Genomic DNA, 23,641 nt, shown 5'->3' with positions numbered 1-23,641 from the left:
GTTAACTGGAAACGCAAAGCTGGAAGATGTCAATGTGAGGTGGTGGTTCGGGGTTGTGGATTAGACCTTGGACTCTGCTCTCAGATGGTTTCGGCTTTCACATTGGCTCTACCTCTTACTAGCTGAAGTCACTTACCCTTCCAGGACCTTAGTTTCCTCTCTCAAAAGTGAAGAGAATAAACAATGTCAGGCACACAGTGAGCATTCAAAATGTTACTTAGTATTATAACTATTCTAGTTTTTGTTGTAATTTTACCATGGAAAGAGATGAAGTCACCTAAGCAGAAAGGATAAATAAAGAAAAGATGAAACTACATTAGACTAAAACCCGAGGCACTCCAAAATTTAGAGGCTGGATAGAGACAGAGGAGACTGATGAAAAGAAAGAAAGAAAGAAAGGAAAAAAGAAAGAAAGAAGGAAGGAAGGAAGGAAGGAAGGAAGGAAGGAAGGAAGGAAGGAAGGAAGGAAGGAAGGAAGGAAGGAAGAAAGAAAGAAAGAAAGAAAGAAAGAAAGAAAGAAAGAAAGAAAGAAAGAAAGAAAGAAAGAAAGAAGGCATAGCCAATAACATAGGAGAAAAACCACACTGAAACCAACATAGGCTGCTAGGACAACAATTAAGAGAAAGCCAGAACATTACCCATTCATAGCTCAAACTGCAGTGAAATGAAGAATGAATGCGAACAGAACAAGAGGTTATAGCCAAGGCATACCATTTGTTTGGAAACTTTTTCTGAAAAAAGGCGACAGACAAATGGTGTACTAAGAGAATGAAAATGTGGAGTCCAAGGGCTACTATTTTTGAAAGAAGAGGTATCAGAAGTTAAAATTGAAGGATTAATAGGATGAATCAAGTATTTAAATACATTTTTGTGCTCTCACAGATATTATGAAACTGTCATTTTTTATGAACTTTCAGTTCACTTATGTTATATAGAATGCCTGTGTGACCTTTGTCCAGAACATATATGTCTGTACATAGAATTGACCTGACAAAGAGGGAGGAAATAATTAAAGAACAATAGACTTTGAAAAGAGGAAAGGGAATAAGATCCTGGCTTTCATTTGGGGAACTGAAACATCTTGCACTATCACAGAAGGGAAAATAAAGAAGATGTATATAAGCACAGGTGGATTTCATAGTAGAAAGTTAATTGAATATTTCTCTGATGATTTCTACAATTCTATGATGACTTTCAGTGAGGAGAAAATGAACATAGGAGGTTTGAAGACAGGACATGTTATCAAATAGTCATCTTATAGTGTTAGAAGTGTGACAGATCTGTTGGCTAGGGTTGAAGCTTATCTTTAAGAATTTAAAGTGACACAAATCATCATTGTGTGTGATTTCACTAGTAGTATATATAGCTACTCAGATGCAGGAGAAGAGAGAGTATGAAGTTGAGTTCAACAAAAGGTGAACGTTTTCCAGGTATGATGGAAGGAAAAAGAAGAAAGAGAACAGAAAGTGCTTGAAAGGAAGTAGTTATGATAACGGTCTATTGAATCTAAAGTTAAGGAGGCATTTGAAGATAAGAGGTTCAATGAATACTGAAAAAGTGATGGAGCCTATAAAATGAAGGTCTCATGAGGCCAACAGAGAAATGACCACAGTACCCCATGCTTAGTGTTATGTTATACCTAGTGATGACAAGCTAAAGCGTGTGACAATGATGGCAAGTGGGTAGGAAAGTGGTAATGTTACTATACATGAGAAGATAAAGCAACTACCAGGTCACCATGATAGGTGGCATGTAAATAGAGGTTGGCATCACTAGGAATGATGCCAGGGTGTGAGTGGAGCATCTGTGTGAGCCAGGAGCAAAAGTCACCAACAAGAGGCTTGGAGGGGAAGCAGTTAATGACAGGGAAGAGGCTGTAGATAATTTAGTCAAAACCGGTAAGATTCCAAACGGATAAAGTTTTTAAAAGCGTAAAGAGAATAAATCACTTGGAAGAGAAAACTGAGAGCAAGAAAAATCCCTCCATCTTTGAGTTATGTGAGTGAAGAAGAAAAAATAAGGTACTCCTTTAAAGGACCACAGTAGAAAACCTTTGTCAGGAGAAAGCCAGGTTTCTTAAAGGAAACAAAGGAGTTTGCAGATTGCAGAGCAGGCTTGACAGACCCTGGAGTAGGAGATTGGATAAGACAAGTTACAGATCATACAGTGTAGGTGGGTTTATGGTGATGCTGGAAGACCTGGAGTTTTGGACTTCTGATAAGTAAGTCTCTAAGGCAACATGGGAATTCTTCATAGGAAGTAAACTAATTGTTTCAGGCAATAGTTTTATTCCTTATATTGGAGTGGGATATGTATACCCTGCTGCAACTCTTACAGATGTGGCCTTTTGGGGCTGGGGACAAGGGCAGGTAGCAGTGCATTGTCAGAGTGACTACTCCTCTCTGCTCCCACTGCTACAGCACAAAAAGCAGGTAATCATTAAGATAAGACCATTTTCTTTAAAATTACTTCTGTTTAGGCACACGGGATGTTGTTTAATTAATTTTGTAATTTTGTAAGTTGTAGCCAAAAGGGTTTATAAAATGTTTGAGGGCTTAAAGGAATAAAGCCACAAAGCCTAAGTTACCAGATAATGCAACTAATTATAATAACTGATCCCCTGAGTGTATCCAATCACCAGGTTCAGGCTCTATTAAGAAAAAATATCATGAAACTAGAAGATATTTACCAAGGATAAGAAATGCTGGAACTGCTAACTGATCTTTCCTTACTATTCAATGGAGATTAGGTCCTCATGAGAGTGTTACACATTTGGGCTCCCACAGCTCAAAATAGATTTTGAAATATTGGAGAGGGTCCAAATAAGATTAAGAGAATCAATTTTTAAAATTGCCCATTGTTATAAAGAAAGATGAAAGGAAGAAGACTCAGGAATGATAAATACTGCTTTCAATTCTATATTAAGACAAATTACTTGGTTATTAAATTGTCACCAAAAAACTACATTGGTAGAGTGTTGTGAAACCGAAGGAAGACATCTTGTAAACACCAACAGTCCAAAGGATAGTATGGAAATGTTACTTCTGGATATAAAGTCTTATGTGTTCAGCCAGAGTCATCCAGAAAGCAAGGGACTGGGTAGAGACACCTTTCTGTCATCTGACAATGTGTGCAAAGTACTAGATTAGATAATGCAGGATGGGGAAGAAATGTTAGGTATTTTCAGGGGTATTCTATTCATCCATTTTTGTTCTAAAGCATCTGAAACAGTCAAAAAAACTAATGATAGGTAAACAGTCTTAGAATCTAAGAAACTAAGAGATACTGCCTTCTTACCTTCACCAATATATTAGGCTCAGTAACATCTGGAAACTTAACCTAATTGGTTCTCTCTTTGTATCATATGTGACACTGGATAATTTAATATCTAGTGTCAGTTTACCCATCTGTGAAGAATGATAATCACTCTGATTGGAAATGTTTTGAGAGAGTCATTGTGATCCTGGGTTGTCCCAGAGCCCTCTCCCAGCACTGCCACAGGATCAAACTCACCCCTCTGCCTGGGCTCAGCTCAGTGTGAAATAATGGAACAGCCTGGCCAGAGGCTTGCTGCGAAAGACACCAGAGTTTGTCTCTGTGTGAGAAATGCTTCAGTGGACCCCAGCTGGTGGCCTCACTTGGCAGCCTGCCCCTCATTGCTGTTATCTGCTGGGCCCATGGGCATTTGAGCTTCCCACCCTGGTGTGTGATGACCTGAGAATTGAGGTGATGGATGATGCAAGAGGGGTGTGGGGGAACTTGGTTGATATTGGAATTCCTTCAACTTCACTTTGTCTGCAAGCTGGAAACTTGCCCTCAAGTAGTACACGTTCCCTGCCAAGGCGTGGGGAGGCTTGAAGCCTGGGAAGCGCTTGGGGACAAAGCCATCGACCTCTGTTCTGCCTGTTCAGTCTTTTGATGCATACTCAAGGTGGTGAAGGTGACTGCTCTTCCAAAAAGTGGCCCTTGGACATGGTCATTGTTAGAGCTCATCGGTGGGCTTGGCAGTGAGTGGGGAAAGGAAAGCGTTGAGGATGGGAAGATGAGCAGGCTTCTGCTGAAACCACCCGATCTCCGTGTTTAGGGGGATGAGACCTGGCAGCAACAGTCAGAGGGGGCTCAGCCTTGCCTGAGGGGGCTGCCTGCTAGGAAAGTGACCCACCAGATGTAAGTTAGGCTGCAGATGAGATATCTGTTGAGAGGAAGGGGAGCTTCTTCAAACTGAGGTGCCAGTCATCCAAGGATCCCCAGCCCTTTGGCCCAAGTGCAAGTCACAATTGCTGTGGGGAGCCTAGGGGGGGACGTAGGGCCCTAGGCACTGTTTGGCCCATGACAATGATGCTCATGGATAAGGCTTGACTCCAGTGACATGTCCTTAAGAAGACCATGAGGTGATGAGATCCAGGCTCTGTGAGGGGCCCCTTCATGACTAACCTCGCTGACGGCAGAGTTCACCTGGTCAGGTCGGCCCAATGTGCTTTATAATAAAGGCTGAACGTGTGAACTTCATAAAATAAATAAATAAATGAATAAATAAATAGCTAGATAGATGATAGCTAGATAGATGATAGATAGATGATAAAGAAAATGTGTTGAGAAAATTCACAATATATAAAATCATCTAACACATAGTGTGGGACGTTGCTGCTAAATAGAGCCAGCCAAGAAACTCAGGATCAGGCCCCTTTCTAGAAAAGTTTCTGAAAGTAGCCCCTACATGATGTGATGAGACTGCAAGTATGCTGGGAAGAAGTCCTTACCTCCAAGATGGACTCTCTCCTGTTTGAGAAGTCTTGGTAGACTTCATACTTTACCTAGTGCCACTGCTTCTGTTACAAATAAAACTGAACCCAGGAAAACTCATGCACACTGAGACCCAGTCATTTGGAAGCAGGTGTGGATGGTGAGCCCTGAAGAGATGGGCAAAGAAGTTTTGTGGGGAGGAAAAATAGGAGGAAAACAGAAAGGAGAGTGAGAGTTACCACTCTCTCATTTTGCCCAAGACCAAACAATGCAGTATTCACTTTCTGATGCAGAGGTGAGAACTAGACACCTAGATTTATGTAAAGCATACCAGAACACAACATGCAAGTTTCATCTTTTTCTAGAATGTTTGCTGTATGAATGGAAGTGAAGAATAGAAATGTAATATAAATATATTTTCTCTCTAATCTGTAATAAAACCCAGTTTCACAAACCATGTCAGATTTCAAGAACCTACAACAAATCTTGTATTCTGGAAAAAGGTTTGTTTTTTGTGGTTTTTTTTTTAAATGTAATTTGATTCGTTTGGCTCTGATAGATAAAAAAGAGGAAAAAGAGTGTTTTTCCCCCCAAAACACTCAGATCATATTTATGATTATTTCTAAACATAATTTTTTGTAAATGTTCATACAAAAAGTTCATTGTTTCATTGCTCTCAAAGCATTCCAAGCAATCAAAATAATTTATATATATATATACTTTTTGTTTTTTTTTACTTACCTAGCATTAAACAGGTAAGGCTTTGCAATATTTACTGAATTTCAGTTAACATTAATAAAAAGTGAAGAAAGCAATTCAAGACATGCAAGATTTAGGAAAATTATTTCTTATTAGAATATTTTTGAAATATTCATCTATATTATTACTGCATACATTAACTTCTTTTCTTAATTGGTGACTTTGATATAGATGAAATATGTTAAAACCAATATTTTCCATATAAAATTTTTAAGGTGACACATTGGCAATTCTAACTTCTATAATATAATTTCAAGAGCTTTATATACTACGTAATTTGGATTCTACTGCTTGAGTGACTATAAAGTAGTTTGGGGTTTTTAAAGACTGTGAAGCATTTCTCAAGGTTAGCTTTTCCAAACAGAAAATTGAGTGTTACAAATTCCACCTCCCACAGACCAGAATTCACAGCCATTGGTCAGGGGCAAATACCACTGGCTCTGTGTCCTCAGTCACTTCGTGCCATTTCACCAAGTAGGAGCCAAAGGTAAGTTTTTACACTTGCTTTCTTCTTGGGTTAGAGACCTTTTTTTTTTCCCCTACTAAAACAACCTTTAAAAAAATAATTCAACTTGCTTTAATATTTCATGGTGAACTTTGATTCAATGGATTGGGTCTAATTTTTCTATGTTGATATTTACATTATTCTTGGAAAATCCAAAAGTCTGAATTAGCTTAGGAATGAATAACATACAGCAAAATCGTTGATCTTAATAATCATGACAGATGCCAATAAAATTATAGCAGTTTCCAATATGTTCCTTAAATGAAGTGCCCTGAAAGAGACCACATTCTTTGCCAGTGTAGACAGGCACTATTGATTGTTATTGATTGAGATATTAGTCAGAAGAAGAAAATGATGAGATTTCAGGTATTTAAAAAATATTCTGATCATACTAGAATTATGCATTTAGAATGTCTTTTTAAGCTATACATTTTAAGCATATATTTTCAAAATATCATAAAATGGTGTCAGGTGGACAACAATTTCAAAGTTTCAACAAAGACACTACATTAAATAATAATATAATTACTTGAAGGAAGACACATAGTTTTTTTTAACTACATATGGATGTCTGTTCTTCATATGTCTGAGATTCACACAGACTGCCTTGTTGCTGGTAATTTTAGGGGATATGTCAAATGTAGGTAAACTCTTTTATGTTGACATTTATAATCAAATATCAAGTATGAAGTGAGAAAAAGAATCAGCAAGTGCATAATTTATTTGAACAATGAGAGTTGCCAGAAGTGTACAAGAAAAAACATATATGTATGTATATAAATACAAATATATATATACAAATATATGCATGCATATATATATATATATATATATATATATATATATATATAGAGAGAGAGAGAGAGAGAGAGAGAGAGAGAGAGAGAGAGAGAGAGAGAGAGAGAGAGACCACTGTTAATGCTTCCCACTTCAATATGGGAGAATGGTTGAATGGTTCCTGGAAGATTTGCAAATCACGCTGTTTTATTAAGTAAGACTTTGTTGGTAATTGCATAGAACAGTTCCAAATCTGCAATCCTGCAAAGGCCTCTGCAAAGGCAAATAAAACAGAGACTTAGTTTATCCAGTGTGAATAAAAAATTTATTTGAAGAAATCATAGGAGGGGATAAAAAGGAGCTCCTTGTACTGCTTCTTATTCTCAGGGGAATTTCATATCCTTCTGCCTAAACCTGCTTCATAAAGACTTTCTTTCAAGTAACTGAAGGTCAGTTTGTCTGCCAGTGCATTCAAGTTTAAAAGTAATGCTTACATTGAATTCCCTTTATATGTGTGCATAGGTACAAACATCATAAGTACTGTTTTTAAAGTAAACCCAAGATGTGTACCCAAAATACAAAACCTTTAAAAGTAGACATACATGATAAAAAGCTTTACAAATACTTTGCTTCCTCAATAAATAATCACTAGGTGACATTTTGATAGGCCCAACTTAGACGTTTAAAATTAATCATGAGTTTTTTCCTAAACTAAAATGCATTCAAAGGAGTATATATAAAAAAGAAAATAACTCAAATCTTATCTTGATTAAATCTCCCAAAAGCATAATGTTATCATGGAAAATAATTGTGCTTATTAAAGAATTACACAACAAAATATTTCTCTAATTCCACATGTGTGCAAATCCTCCTTTAAGGGAAATTTGCCAAACAGTGCCTTTCAGACATGAATTGCTATGAATTCTGAGTTTAAACCTTAGATAGCTATTAAGAATTAAAACAAAACACTAAAGACTAAAGGAAAAATAACACTCTTTTCTACTCCATTTAGTTAAGAACATGTTTTGAAAAATATTGCATGAAATTTTAAAGCATGAACATATTAAATCATATATATATATGTGTATATATATATATATATATATATATATATATATATATAATACCCAGAGGCAACAAAGAAGTAAAAGAAAGAAAAAAAGAAAACTTAATTATTTTGTCTGAAAAAGCCCTAAGCTTGAATGTGCAAGAAACAGCTGTGAGTCCTAGTTGTAACACTAACCAACTGTCTTGGTTTCCTCATCTGCAAAATAGTGTAACAGTTATGGTGAGCACCACCACGACCACCACCACCATCATCCTCACCATCCTCATTCCTGCCTCTCAGAGTTGATGAAAAATCTTAATGCTTAGCAAATGGTAAAAATCTTAGATAATGTAAAGACTTTTGTGAATAAGTGTATCACAGTCTTTCTGCATCCCATTTTCCCCATGCTTCTCTATAAAATAAAATCAATTTCACTGTAATTACAATACCTACTGTGAAAACGTGGAGAGATTTGTGCATTAATGTGAACGTCTGGTAGCTATAATCCTCAGAAGTCATACAATTTCTTGTGTTATGTTTATAAATTATCCATGTAAAGAAAACTACCAGCTTGAGTTCCTCAGTGCTGACATTGATCTATCATTCCTATTTAGTGCAAACTATTCATGACTTATTATCAATGAAATATTTATGCATTTTAATATTTTATGATTAGGAAAATTTGAAAAAATGAAAGCATTAGCAAGGCTCGTTCTGGGACTTGTCATCTTTGATGCTGCTGTGACTGCTCCAACTTTAGAGCCCATCAACTATGACTCAGAAGCTTATGATGCCACCGTGGAAGACCTGGATAATTTATACAACTATGAAAACATACCGATTGGTAAAGCTGAGGTAACATTTGGAAGGATTTTATGAGGAATTACTGGGGGTTGTTCTCTTCAAGCAGATTTTTGTTTATTTATAAATAGAGATGTTCTATCTTAATAATTTCATACAAACCTTTTCTCCAGAGCATGTCAATCTGTTAGATATAAACATTAAGACACTCTTTCGCTTTCTCATGGTTCACTTCATTTCCTTTTCAAAGAGTTTCTACCAAGTTAGAACAGAGAACCAATAGAAGAAAAGGCAGCAAGGAAAAGAAAAGTTAAAATAATACATACGCAATGATGAGGAAGTTTGGGGTAAAGGAAAACAATGTGAGATTAAAATAAATTAGAAGAAAATAAAAAGAATGCAAAGAAAGGACAATGGTTTGGTACTTCACTGCAATTCCAAGAACAAATGTGCTTTCCTAAATGATTGTCTCTCAACAGTGATGCAGGCATTGTCATAAATCTGAGATGACATGCTCCTAATTCAATACTAGGCTTTTTACATAACTGAAGGATACAGACTAATTTTTCTGAATCAGAAAACAAACAGACCTTGAAATGCTGGAGTGTAATTAAAGTACAACATTGACAAAAAACTAAGTATAAATAAACCAAAAGGGAAATTGCATCATTTTTTCAGGATCATAACATATTTTGGGCAGTCATTCAAGTGTAAATCTTAAAATAACTACTTTTTATAACTAGGAAAATGAGACATTTGGACAAAAGCATATATTTAAATTGTACGGAACTTAGGTATATCTTCATTAAGATAGTAAATGTTTTCATTATTGTTTATGGTGCCTTATGAAATACAAGAATCAGACTTTCAAAGTACAATAGTTTTCAAGTCTTCTCTCCTTACCCTATTTTTTCACTCCATCTTTCTCTCTTTTGTCCTCATTTTTTTCACCCCGCCCCTTTTCTCTTTTCCACTCTTCAGTAAATTTTCAGGCTTGACAAACAGATCACTTTTCTTTTGCACATTGGTTGTGATTCTGTTTTCAAAGTCTTCATTAATAATCACTCTTTGATTCATTTCCCTTATGGCTTTGTTATGCTAAGGAGATTCTCTGTTGAGAATGTATGGTCATTAATACCAATCTTGCTATACACGATCTCTATTTCTCTAACTGAAGGCATCAGTGCAACGTAGAAGAAGAAAAGTCTCTAATGCTTAATTCATTTACCCTGCTCCTTTTTGCATCTTGCGTACATGTTAAAAAAATAATAATTCAGTGCATATCTGTTGCTATCAACCAAATAAAATATTTTAAACTTCTTTGTCATTTCCCAAAAAAAAAAAAAAAATTGTAGGACTAAAGAGGTTGGATGAATGCCATAAGTGAATCCACTCTTTTTTGAGTAGGGCTGGGGAGTAAAGTCAAGGGACTGAATAGTGACGCCAATGAGCTTTATCTGCAAACCTCTTTTAAGCATTTCTTGCTTTTCCTTTTCGCTTCTCTGTAGGCCCTAAAGATTCTTAAAACATTCTGAAATTCTTTCTGCCATCAAAAAATATAACCCAATAAATATACTTATATAATGTACAACTTTATTAAGTATTTTTTTGTTTTTAATGTTGGAATAGCAACCTTTTTTCAAAGTACCAAATATGCGGTATTGTCTCCTTATACACCCAGCCCCCACCTCATGCCCACATCCCTGATTTCCACATGGGCCTAGCCAAGTTCAGAATCCTAGTAGCAACTGAGGGCTCCAGAGTGTCGCCGACAATCACTGTGGTTTATTGAAATATATAATCATCCCTGATTCCCTGATTTAACAATTATTTGTGGTGAAATCATATTAGAAAATTAATTTATAGTTAGATGATATACACACACACACACACACACACATATATATACTTATGATAACATAACGCATTTGAAAACATAAGCTATACACGATTTTTTTTCTTTTAAATTACAAGTTTTGTCCAGTAGGAAAAATCAACCAACCAACCCACTCACCCATCACCTATGGGGAAAAAGAAAATCCAAAAACAATATGGTAAAGTAAGATGACATGAGGGACAAAATTCAGAAAAACTTCAGCTCTTCTTTTATAAAGTGCTTTCCAAGCAAACAAAGAACTAGTATTTAATTCCTTATGAGAAGATATGAAATAGAGCCATAGACCCAGCCATGTGAATGATTCTAGAATATAGCTACTCATGATATTAATTTCTCGAATGCAGTCTTGGAAATTCAGATTCTGGTGACTCCTGGTAAGATTATTTGCCTTATCTTTATAAATTAAGGGCAGTTGTTCCACATGTTCTTGATCCTATTTAATACTTTCTGAAGGAACACTGATAACACACCCATAGAGGGTACAGCTGATGAAATAATTGATGGTAAATGAAGCACATGGAGAATGGTGAGATCAGATTCTTTACTTTTTGTCCTTAATGCCAAGAGTATGGTTGTCTGTTTTAGCCTAGAATTTATGTTATCTGTAGAAAAGGCAACTTATATTCTAAAATTTTAAATTTATGGGATAATCAAACAATGTTTCTAAATGCCGGTTTCTTTCTTATAAATTCAAAGCCTTGGCATTTTAGGCCAATAGTATAGATCCTTTGGTCTAGACTTTCAGTGATTAATCCTTAATGCTTCTGACATACGTGATAGGCAGAATTCTAAATGCCCCCTAAGTGACCCATCCCGTGGTGTGTCCATGCCCTCTATAATTCTTAATTAACATCATGAATTCATTGGGATATCGCTCCTGTAATTAGGTTATGTTATATGGCACATTTGAAAATTTGAAAAGGATATTATCTTGGTTAGCCTGACCTAAACTCCAAGCCCTTTACTTCAGTGTTTTGAGGTTGGGGACAAAATTTGAAGCATGTGAGAAATTCAATGCAAGAGAAATTGTTGCTGGCTTTAAAGATAAATTAGTCCACATAGCAACAAATGCAGAAATCTCTAGATGCTGAGATGCGGACAGCCAGCAAGTTTAGAAAGACCATTGTCCTATAAATACAAGAAACCCCGAGCTCCACATGGGACAAAGCCCTGACCATCACCTTAATTTGGCTTTGTGAGACCCTGAGGCTAGCCCTGGACTTCTGACTCATAGAAACTGAGAGCTAAAAAAATGCATATAGTAGTTTTAAGCTGCTTGGTTTCTGGAGTTTATCACGTAGCAATAGAAAACTAAAATAAGTAATAATTAAATATTTTTTTTCTGGAACCCAAATTTGAATTTACTGCTGCAAAGCTTGCATGTGTGAGTCCAGTGATTTTTCTGGGCAATGAGCCAAATCCCCCCTCCCCCCATCTTCAGGTTTAGAATCTCAATAGAGCTTTATTGATTTCTACTGGTGGTAGTATGGTCATTACCTCCCTAGTGTTGGGGAAACGTCACAAAAGCATTTCTGGTTTTGAAAATTATATGCAGTAATAGTATTCCAGTCTGTGACTGTGATTTCTGATGACCTAGAATACCCAGCACCTGCTGGATTCTGTGGTAGGAGCAGCTTTCAGCCCAGCAATTCTATCACAATGCTCTATTTTACCCAATGGATACATTTGTTGGTATGAGGTAACATTGTTGCAATTTTTACTGAGCTTTTATTTTACTTTAATGGTATGAGTAGGAACTGACTCTAAGCGGTGAGACTACAATATAGACTTTTTCCTTCCTGATGACTAATAGCTAACCCTGATTGAGCACTTATTGTGTGCCAGGTACTGTTCTAGGCATATCCCTACCCGATATGTGCTAGTACCTGATCAGTCCCAGGCATAGCATATGTATTATCTTATTTATTTCTCACAACAAAACTATAAAGTATATCGTTATTGCCAATAAATAGATGTGGGTATTGAGACAAAGAGCAGCTAAGTAACTGGACTAAGATTACACAGTTACTAATGGTGTATAATCATAGTGATGTTATCTTCTCATATCACAATATAATCTTCAGCAAATTAATTAAAGATTGTACTATACGCCCTCCATTTTCTACCATTTTCCAAATTGTCCTTTTAACTTGATATTGGTTTTATTAAACTCAATGTCAAGTGCTCCAACACTCCTGAAAGAGAAAAAAAAAAATCATTCTTCTACGGGTAAATAATGTGAACTACAAGCAACCTTTATAGACACCTGACTGTTAATCTAATTACTATAAGAAAGAAGAGTTTAAAACTAACTACTTCAAAGAATAATTGTGACTAGGCATTCTCCAACATATATCTAAGTAATGGGCAATCACTTCAATACATATATTTATTATTTTATTATATTTCCATATATAATAGCCTATACATATAGTATTAGCATACAAGCTTTTAAAACTGCCTCAAATACTGTCTGGAATGAGATAAGGTATGTATTCATAAGTAAATAAAAATAACTAATAAAAAATGTTGATTATAATTGACCAATAGGAAATTTCTTGAATGAGAAAATGGATATATACTATAAGGCACATTGATTTTAAAATTAAGGCCATTTTTTTTCTTTTTCGTAAAACAAGTAGCTAGTTTGTTTAAAATCATCCCTATAATGAAAATTCCATTGAAATAAATTCAGCTTCAAAAATAACATTTATAGATGAAGAAGCTATAAGCTTTGTCAAAGGGATGAAAATTAAACTTAGTGGATCTGTAAGGATGGGAGAGAACTCAATGAAGACAGCTGTACCAATGAACAATTGATCAGTGATTTCTTTTCTCTTGTCATCATGATATGTTGCCAGGCAAAATAATTTTAGAATATATGTAAATACCCTGTTACACCAGAAATTACTTAAATAGAATCAAACTAATTTTGGACTACTTATAAAAATCAATGTCTATTTTAGATAATGATTTTTAAGAAGAATCTTAAAATGAGGTTATCTAAATGTAATCAATTGGTAATGTAAGACATGATTATTATTACTATTAGTATTGTTATGAACAACTGAGGGTCAGAATTTTGCCCAAGGTTATTTAGCTAGTAAATTTCAGAGTAACATTTAAACCAGATCCTTTTAATGTCAAACCAGAGAGACTTTGGCGATAAAAAGCTCCATTATTTTTCTGCTTCTCTTTAATCTTTACTTTTGTTAGCTGTGTCCAATACTGAGGTTTCTTTTCTCTGAAATTAAGTAATTTGATTATTAGGAATCAGAAAAACAAGAATTTTCAAGTGATTATAATGAATACAATATCTAAGCAACTCTCTTAGCTGTCAAAGTATTTAAAGGAGAGAGAGGTAAGATGATCCTTCTGAACTGAAAGCTGCTTTGTCAGGAATATGGGGATTGAGTAATCTTTGCCAAACCCCTTTCTTCCTCATCCATTTTCAAGATAAAATAGAAAATAAGATACAGCTCTCATTGCCAGTGTTCATGGTCACATTTTTTTTACATAATTAATATGGATCACTTAAATCAATTTGAATACTAATGTTTAGAGCAGAATTCCATTGCACTTAACGTATCTACATGTCAGTATGTGAAACCCATAAGAATGTTCTTTAGTAACCCAGGCTGAACAGCTCAGAGCCTGTTAACGTATCTGGAAACAAACTGTTGACATAACATCATGGAACAACACAGAATAGCTTCAAGATTTATAATCACCTAGTGGGTTAATTTGGGAGAAATATAAACTTAAAATTCTGTTTTGTTTAGTAAAAACTTGAGTCTGTGCTGGAATAAAAATCCAAATAACTGGATTTCAAAACTTAACTTCTGGATTTCAAAACTTAAATAAAAATGGGAGACAAACCCATAATTTAAATATTATCTGGACTTACTGGTTAAAAATTTACTGGCACCGTGGAGATCCTAAACGAAGAGAATAAGTAGGTATGCTTTCCAAAATGACTTTGCCTGGGCACTAAAATCATTAATATATATACACTGCAAAGAATGGTGGGAAAAACCACTGGCTTTGGGTGTTGCTCATGTATTCACTTGCTTTATCCTCGGGAGGCAGTTTTTCACAGTGTTGAGTGATGTGGTCTCTGGAGGCTGACTCCCTTTGTGGGAGTCCAGGTCCTTCACGCTGTGTGGCCTTGGGCAGTCATGCAACCCCTCTGAGCCTCAGCTTTCTCTTTATGAGATACCTAGTGAGGATCAAATGGTGGTGACTATTTCATGTAGAGCCTGGCACGTGGCAAATCTCTAATACACTTCAGCTTCAGTATCAAATGACTTATTCAATCAATAGCCACTGAAGCTTACTCACTGGTGACCAGAAAAGTCTTCATGGACGCGATGGGATGTGAGCTGACTCGGCATGGGTTCACTTTAGCTCCACATAGAAATATTTTTCTGAGGACGAGGAATAGGGGCCGGTAAATTAGGCCAAATCCCTTCTTTTCCCTCAGAACCTCCCAGTCTAGGCATCTTATAAAAACAGAGTTGCAACACAATAGAGGAAGTAAAAAAATATATATATAAACAAGATGTGTAGTTATCTATTGGGACATAGGTTTGTATGAGTTCAGTCACAAAATATGTACATATGCTGAGAGATTATGTCCCCCAATCTGTCATCAGTCTCAGACCTGAGATATACAGCAAATCTGAGATATAAACTATTCTATTCATGTATTTATCCATACCTTTTCTGAACAGTACTTAAGGCTACTTACATGAATACAAATGTGTACAAAAATAGATTTATAAACATATCAAATAAATACAAATATAGATAAAATATCTATATGCAATTCTAGCTCATAAAATAATTTATAAAATATATAGTATTGAGTATATTGTATTATATAATTTATAAAACTAATTTATAAAATATATAATATCAAGTATATTGTATTATATTCTCCACAATATTGCATCTTGTATCATTTATTATTATTTGTTATACTACATTATGGTATCTAAAATATAAAATAAAAAAGTGAGGCAAAGAAAAAATAAGAGTTGGGAACATACTCTGAAACCAAGAGCCAGGTCCATATATGAAAATTATGCATTTTTATTATATTATTTTTTTATATTATTTTTATTATAACACATATGGATATATATAATATTCAAATTTTTCTAGGCAATACGTGTTAGGTTTTAAGGAATCTCATATATGCTCCTCCTATGACCTACTTCATTTCAGAATCAACTGAGAGAGACAGAAATGGGACTCAGACAAATGAGTTCAAAATATCCCCTTTATTTCTGATAAAATCTAGGTTGAAAAGTATGACTTAAGTCTGAAGCACCTATGGACTTCATAATACTCCAGAAACAGACTAAGTCAGCAGTTGCAGGCAAGATTGGTCAACCACAGGCCTTAGGACAGTGCCTGATTCAGTAAGTCTTATTATGTGTGTGGAGGGACAAAAAAAAATGCAAGCTCTTGACAAGGAAGCAGTTCCCCCCACCCAGGCCTCACTCCCTCTACTCACCAATTACCCAGTCATTCTTCCTCCCTTTGAAGTGTGAGGAAAGGGGCCAACAGAGAATGCATCCTCTCCACAGGACTGTGGCCTCTCCATTAGGCTTAACTGTTAAGTTCAACTCTTAACTGAAGAGTTCTCTCCTTCAAGAGAGAACATAATTTTCTCTCCTTCAAGAGTGAAAATCAGCCCATTTTTAGGACAGTCATGTTCCAACTTCCTGAGACCTACTCCTATGCCAAACACCAGTCTTAGATGTCCTCTGGCAGTCTGTAGATGTTGACCCCAGTAGGTTCTGAAATGGATCCAAGCACATTAATAATTTATTTCAAATACCTCTCTGTACCTGAGATTGAAATTTCACTATCTGTTCTATGTTCTACCTCAAATTATATCAAGTCACATTATCTAATAACAGAGCTCCTGAGAGGTTCTGCAATGAATCAAATACTAAGTAAATAGACTCCAGTAATACAATTCCAGAAACAGAAAATTTTGTTTCAAATAAATTTCCAGAAGCACAAATTTGTATGTAGCCCCTCTACTTCTGTGAAGTTTTGGAGGAAAATAAAAGACTACAGATTAACATCTCCTGCAAATGTAAGTCTAAACTTGTGTAAATCTAAAAGGATTGAGTACAAAATCAGAATTGCTTGGCTTGTGATTTAAAAGTCCAAAGAACATGCACTCCAAAATGCCCCATCACCAATTCCTTCTGCTTCACCTCAGCTAGAAGGATTCTTAGTGCCTGGGTCAAGCTGGATCCCTTCAGGAACGCCACCTGAGTGGACCCTTACAGATACAGATGTAGTTTCAACAGAGGCACGTAAACTGTTATTAGTTCATTACCAACTCTCCCATGGCCTTGCTATGTAAAAAAAAATGAAGCATTAATTGCACACACATTATTATCACAACACTGACCCTAACCCCCATCAAATTTAAAGACCAAGTTAATATTGAGTCCCTAAAATATTTCTCCTAGGCAAAAGAATATTCCCCAAATGAGTACATAGTATTGCCAAAGACCCCAAAAGAGACTTGGTGGTAACTGAGATGTCAGAAGATGAAAGAAATCTTGGTATAGCTTCATACAGGTGTTCTTCAGCTTATGTTCACTGTCTCTCGTCTGCAAACTTTGAGGCGAAACACAATTTGGAGACATTTCCCACTAGGAGTTAAATTATGGCAGTGTTTCACCATTATTGGAGGAGCTGTTCTCTAAGTGTAGTTAGTACCTGAACTGAGGACATCCTCATCACCTGGGAGCCTGTCTGAAATGCAAATTGTCAGGTCCCACTCCAGACCTAATGAATCAGAAACTCTAGAGGGGGCCCGTGATCAGGGGATTTAACAAATCCTCCAGGCAATCCTGATGCACTTATCATATGAGCAGCACTGCACTAAGAAATGACTCCTAACGTAATAGCTTTACTCTCAGTAGCATTTGAGATATCCCTGCTTACTAGTGCAGTTTTTAAATATGCTAGCCCAATCACCAGGTCTACTTGAAGCCTCTCTTTCTCTCTATTTCCCTTTCATCCTCGAAACCTTTGAATTTCCATTGTTTTATAGCCCGGGGTTCCTGGCACCTGATGCTGCTTTGTGTCAGTTAAATGAGAGATGCTCTTGTGAGCAATACTTTCAGCAAGGGGTATTCTCCAGCCCAGAAGCTATGTGCCCCAGTGGCTCCTATCCTTCTGCTATGGAATTTAGGAAATGTACCTCCCAGAGAGTCTCTGCTCTTCCCCTTGTTTTGTTGTTGTTGTTTCAGCTGGAGAACCAACCTCAGCAGATTCCTGAAAGAACACTGCTGTTGTTTCTGAAGCCTGTGGCCCCTGGGGGCCTAGTGAACAGCAGAGCTTTTATTATATTCCCATCAAGATTTTACTCAATATTTACAAGTTCCAGGACTTCATTAGCATTTCTGTCTCCTGCATCCTATTCTGCGGAATCAGTTTCCCCTCTCGAGTGGCCATATATATGAATCACTTGTAGAATTTTCAAAAATCCTAATGCTTAGGCCATACCCCGACTATTGAAATCAAAATCTCTGGGGGTGGGATCCAGATTTGGTGTTTGAGTTGCCCCTGCTATCGTTTCACTATGATTCAGTTACTATTTTTGTTTAACCAGTTTAACATGTTTTTTTAATTTGGTCCCTTTACTTCTCTAATACTATGTGTTAAATTAATGCCTTCTCTTCTCTTTCTGGTCTGGACTTTTGTCTTTCTGACAGAGTCTTCTAGAGTCAGTCTTGTAGCATCTTCCATAGAGACAGATTAAAAAAAAATCAGTAAATTATAAATCTGCCTAAAGTAACATTGTTCAAGAATGTTTTAGAAATTTCCCTATTTCTGAGTTGAACAATCCTACCTCAGATATGTTCTGCCATCATACTAATTTCTAACTCACGACTGAACTTGACATGCTATTGTCCTGTCTAGCCCTCTTTAATCTGCCTAATTTTCACCAGATCTTTCCTAATTTCACAAATTTCTCATTCTAACACTTCTCGGGCAAGTTACGGTAAACTCTGTCTAGAGTCTGCTAGGAACAGAGAGGCTTACAGTGTGTTTATTAAGGTAGGTGAAATAATTCAAGATTCATGCGTGGTATTGTTGTCATCCATCAGGTTGTGCAATTACTGGCTCGTGATGTCAGTGCACCCGATACAAGATACAGACAGGTAGGCCCTAAAGGATAATCACAGTGACATCATGCCAATTTCTCCCATCAGATTTAATGTGGGCTTTAAAGAGGTAAATGCTATGCATGCAACTATATACTATTCACTACACTTCTTAACATACATGAGAAGAAGAAAAGACCTCTAAAAAAGATGTTAAGGCTAGATCAAATATTTTTATAAGTGTGTTCTCTTTGGAGTTATTAGAACTCTGATTAAAGACATAAATATGAAAGAATAAAATCCAAGATATTTAAGATAAAAACACATCTACTATAACTATATTGAATCTACAACATGTACAGAATGGAGATTCAAGCGGATTACATTTGGTACTGAGAGAAAAAAGGAACATCATAGAATCAAATGTGGTCAAAGCCAATTAACTACTCTTCAGCAGCCTTCTATTGGCAGGATGATTTCCATCATGCTAATGACTGCAAAAATGACTTACAATAGGCAACAAATTTAGATATTTTGGCCCTTAGAAAACAGCCCTTCCTTTGCCCTATGCTATTATAGAGCTGACTTACCTAGAGTTCTTTGCTCTGGTTCTATAGTCATCAACAATCTTTTGATTACAGTTTCGTTCCCAAGTGAGACTGCAGAAACTACAGAGACTATATCGGTGGCAGTAAGAGGGTTCAGGTTAGCATTCCAGTTAAAGTAATTCTGCCTCTACGAGATAAAGACAGCCTTCTAAATTTGCAAAATTTTGCAAGTCTTTACCACTGATAGTGAAGGACAGAAAAAAGTTTTAAGGTAATGATTATCTCTTTCAAAGGCAATTAGCTATTAGCTGGTCCTCCCTGGGCCATCTACTATAAATGCACTTGCTTTTCTATTCAGAATACCTTATATACATCATCATCATCATCATCATCATCATAAGTGAACAGCAATTTTTTTGCAGAGAAGTTCTACATATTAAAAGACATGGTTTATTATACTTTATGCCTCAATAAAGGCTGTATTAGAAGGAACAATTTGCTTTGTGTTAGGGTGGAAAAGATTGAAACTTAAAAAATACTAAATTACTCCATTATAAAATAAAGAGCTAGAGCTTGGAAGGTTCAGATTTCTTGGTTTTCAGCCCAACTTCTTTGTTTTCAATTACTGTGATTGACTCCCTCCCCCGATCCCCATTCTCATGAGATTACTGATTTCAGCCTACACTAAATTGTCCTTCTGGCATCCTTACTGGGGGAACAAGGGCAATAAGGGGAAAGGGAACATGAACTGACTTTGCTATGAGATAATGTTGCTACAGCCTTTGCCAAAGTTCCCTACCAATATTATTTGGGGACATTCAATTAGAACTAGAAGATACATTTGTCAGGACTAGATACTGGAAACCTATTAAGTTTTTAGAGCCTAAGGGAAAGATGATGAATGGAATCCCTAATAAACTGGGATAAAACTCAAGGAGAAAAATCTTTCTGACAGCTAAAAATGTAATATTGCCATTTTCTGGCAACAAAAGGAAATGAGAAAATAAACGTGAACAACAACAAAAAAATGCTGAGGTCTCACAAGAGACTAGAGAGGGTATGATTAAATGAAACCTTCAAATCATGAGTGCTTGTTTCTTTTGCACTGAATTTTTCATTTAAACATTGCATTAAATACAAAGAAGCATTACCATTTAGAGTTATGAATTTATGAAGAGTAACCATAATCTGGATAGATCGTTAAAAAACAAAACAAAAAAAGATGTACATAATGTTTTCATAAATACATATATAAAATTCTAGCAAGTCAATATTAACTATTATGATTTTATACTATTTTGATGTAAACCAAAACATACTAATTTTGATATTTGATCTGAAGACATTCATTAATTATATACATTTATTAATTTTGACTTATCAAGTTAATAAATTGCTGAGATGTAAAAATAAGTAAGTTGCAATATGGTGAATTTATTCAAATTTGGTGGTATAATATTTCAGGAAGTACTACACCAAAATACCAAGATTAAAGAACAATTGTTTGCAAAAGAGAAGTCAGAGTGAATAAGAGAGACAAAAAAAAAAAAGTACTTATTTTTTTTCTAATGGTAATGATATGTACTAGGTAAATCAACAGATAAAAGTATTAAAAATTGTTCCCTCAGTATAGTTAGGAAATGGATAACAAAAGTTGGAAAGGTCTATATTAGGGCAAATTACATTAGCAGCTGTGACAAACAACTCCAAAATCCCAACAGCTTAACACAATAAAAATTATATCTTGCTGAAAGGACTGTCTGCTGCAGGCAGCAGGTTTACTGTCCTTAAAGTAGTTATTCAGAGATCTAAACTTCTTTCATGCTAGAACTTCACCATCTTCACTTTGGGACTTCAAGTCACTATGGTATCTTCTGTTGACAGACTGAGGAAAGGAAAAGAATGTGGAGAAAGTATATTTGCTCTTCACTGATTTGGACCAGATGTGGTATATTACTTTCTCTCCCAATCAGTTGGCCAGAACTAGCCACATGACCCAATCTAGATTCAAAGAAAGTGGAAAATACATTTTAGCTAAATATATAAATACCAAGGAGGAAAATGAAACAGTTTGGTGAATGCATGGAATTTTCTTAGCCACCATGTTTAACCAGGCTTAAGTTTCATTCTGATATAAAACGTGTTTCTCACAAAAGTGAGAGAAAATTAATGCTGCTGAAATTTTACAATCTACCTATGTTATGTTATGTGATATTTTTGATACTTGTCAATTTCAGGGGAAGTTTGATTGACTGCCAAGTGCTCCCACAAGGCTACATGACCTCCGTATGGTCGTCAGCCTTCGGGTTCAGCACTGAGTGTTCAGCCTTCAGGGTCGTACATAATCAGTCATGATCAGATCAGACTGCAGATGGATGAGTGATGTCAGGGAAAAATTATATAAGGATTAAAATATGAGCAACAAAGCCCATTTATGAGTTTACAATGTGAATAGTCATTTCTCAGTGATGCTAGTGCTCACTTTCCCTCCCCAGAGCCCTTTTTTCTCAGAATGAAGGTACCTAAGAAGCTAGATTATTCAGCAGAATTTTATTTGGCTGACTACAGCATCAAAATTAAGGAAGTTGAGCAAGTCTGTGGCAAGACTGATTAGATTCAAATTCTAGCCTTAACAACTTAGAAGTTGTGTAACCTCAGGGAATTTATTTAGTCCTCCCACCTCTCATCTTCCATTTTGCAAATCTATCAAATGTGCCCAATTATTGTACCTTCTACATAGGGTTGTTCTGAGAATGACATGGGAATCAATGGAAAGAGCTTAACAGTTTCTCCTACATACCGTTTCCCCGAAAATAAGACCTAGCTGGACAATCAGCTCTAATTTGTCTTTTGGAGCAAAAATTAATATAAGACCCGGTATTATATTATGTTATATCCGGTCTTATAGTAAAATACGACAGGATCTTATGTTAATTTGTGCTCCAAAAGACTCATTAGAGCTGATTATCGGGCTAGGTCTTATTTTCGGGGAAACACGGTAGTGAGTATTCAATCCATGCAGACTATTTTCAGCTAAGTCATGATGAAATCAAGTGAAATTTCTTTTCTCTGAGTCAGAGATGATCTCTTTAGTGACTATACTGTTTATGTTCAACAAATTTAATATCTCTCTCCTACATACAGTGTTGTTCTTAACACTAAACTCTTCTTCCCTAAACTCCACTTCCATAGGCTACCATGCTCTTTATTTTACTTTACCTTTATTTAGCTGTGTTGTCATCAATAATGAGTCAAGATTTAAGATGCTGCTCCCAAGGACTTGGGAGAAATGGTCTCTTCCCAGTTTGCATTTTTAAGACCAATTTTTCTCAATCATGAGAAAAACCTAAAGTAACTTTCATTTCTTGGGGTGGGAACCTCACTGTGACTCTGTTTCTAATACTATTTTATGTATGAAAATCTGCTATTTCATACTATTTTATGTATGAAAATAGAATTTTTCCTATTCTAATAAGAACAATTATTTTACCTTTATTTTTCAATGAATATTAATAAGTTAACTAGGATCTCAGTGTAGACATGCTTTCTCATTCCTTAGGGATTTACTATAATGTCTGTCCTTTTTTCCAAATTGTACAAAACAAGCAAAGACAAGATTAACAAAAAAATTTCTCATCTCTGCCTAAGTTGGCTTGTTAAGCCAAAATTGCAATAAATGTAGCTGAGATAAAGAGAATAGGAAAAAAGATAAGGGAAACCTCAGTGTCAGGATTAGTTAACCGATGTCTTATTTAACACGTACTTAGCAGAGTCATTACATTTTATAAATCCAGGGAGCACCATTCATATAAAATGTCAAATGAATAGTGCCTCTCAGAATTGTGTGGAATGACTCTGACTCTGGGCATATAATCTCACCTTTCTCTCAGATATAGACTATACCTAACCAAATCTTTGGATCAGTAGTACGGCCAAAACCAGTTTCGCCTAATGAAGGCAAAGCATACCTCATTTAGTTTCCTTTCACAGCATGTTCACAACTATAATGAAGGTCCATTGGCAGATGTGGAGATGTCTGATCCATAACTAATCACGTTTCACACCTGTTCTCCCATGCACTTTTAGTATGTTAAAATATTTTGTTACTCTGATATCCAAAACTCCCCGTAAAGTATCTAAAATTCCCACTGTTTACTTGCACTTATTCAACAATACTTATCAGCCTACGAATTGCAAGACATGCTTGGGTAGGAGCTGGGAAGATAATGGTGAAAAAAATAATGAGATGTATATATTTACCCTCATGGGGAGATATCTATTAATCAGATATACACATATACAACAAAAAAATCTGTGTCAGTTAGCTTTTGCTGTGTAACAAATAATCCCAATTTTAGGTGGCTTAAAATACCATTTACTTAGCTCACAATTCTGTAGTTCAGCAATTTGTGTTGTGTT

The 23,641-nt window shown here is 35.7% G+C and overlaps 1 protein-coding gene across 1 annotated transcript in view; it reads left to right on the top strand.

Moving 5' to 3' along the window:
• The first annotated feature begins 8,519 nt into the window (after positions 1 to 8,519).
• Positions 8,520 to 23,641, top strand: part of EPYC (epiphycan) — a 34,610-nt gene continuing 19,488 nt past the window's right edge. The window contains exon 1 of the mRNA XM_081058889.1: positions 8,520 to 8,687. Within this exon, the coding sequence (XP_080915015.1) occupies positions 8,523 to 8,687 (165 nt within the window). The 5' untranslated portion in view covers positions 8,520 to 8,522. The remainder of the gene's footprint in view (positions 8,688 to 23,641) is intronic.

This window comes from Rhinolophus hipposideros (assembly GCF_964194185.1).
Source record: "Rhinolophus hipposideros genome assembly, chromosome: 9".
Lineage (NCBI taxonomy): Eukaryota > Metazoa > Chordata > Mammalia > Chiroptera > Rhinolophidae > Rhinolophus > Rhinolophus hipposideros.
The sequence above is the reverse complement of the archived record's forward strand: the minus strand, read 5'-3'. Positions and strand labels throughout refer to the sequence as shown.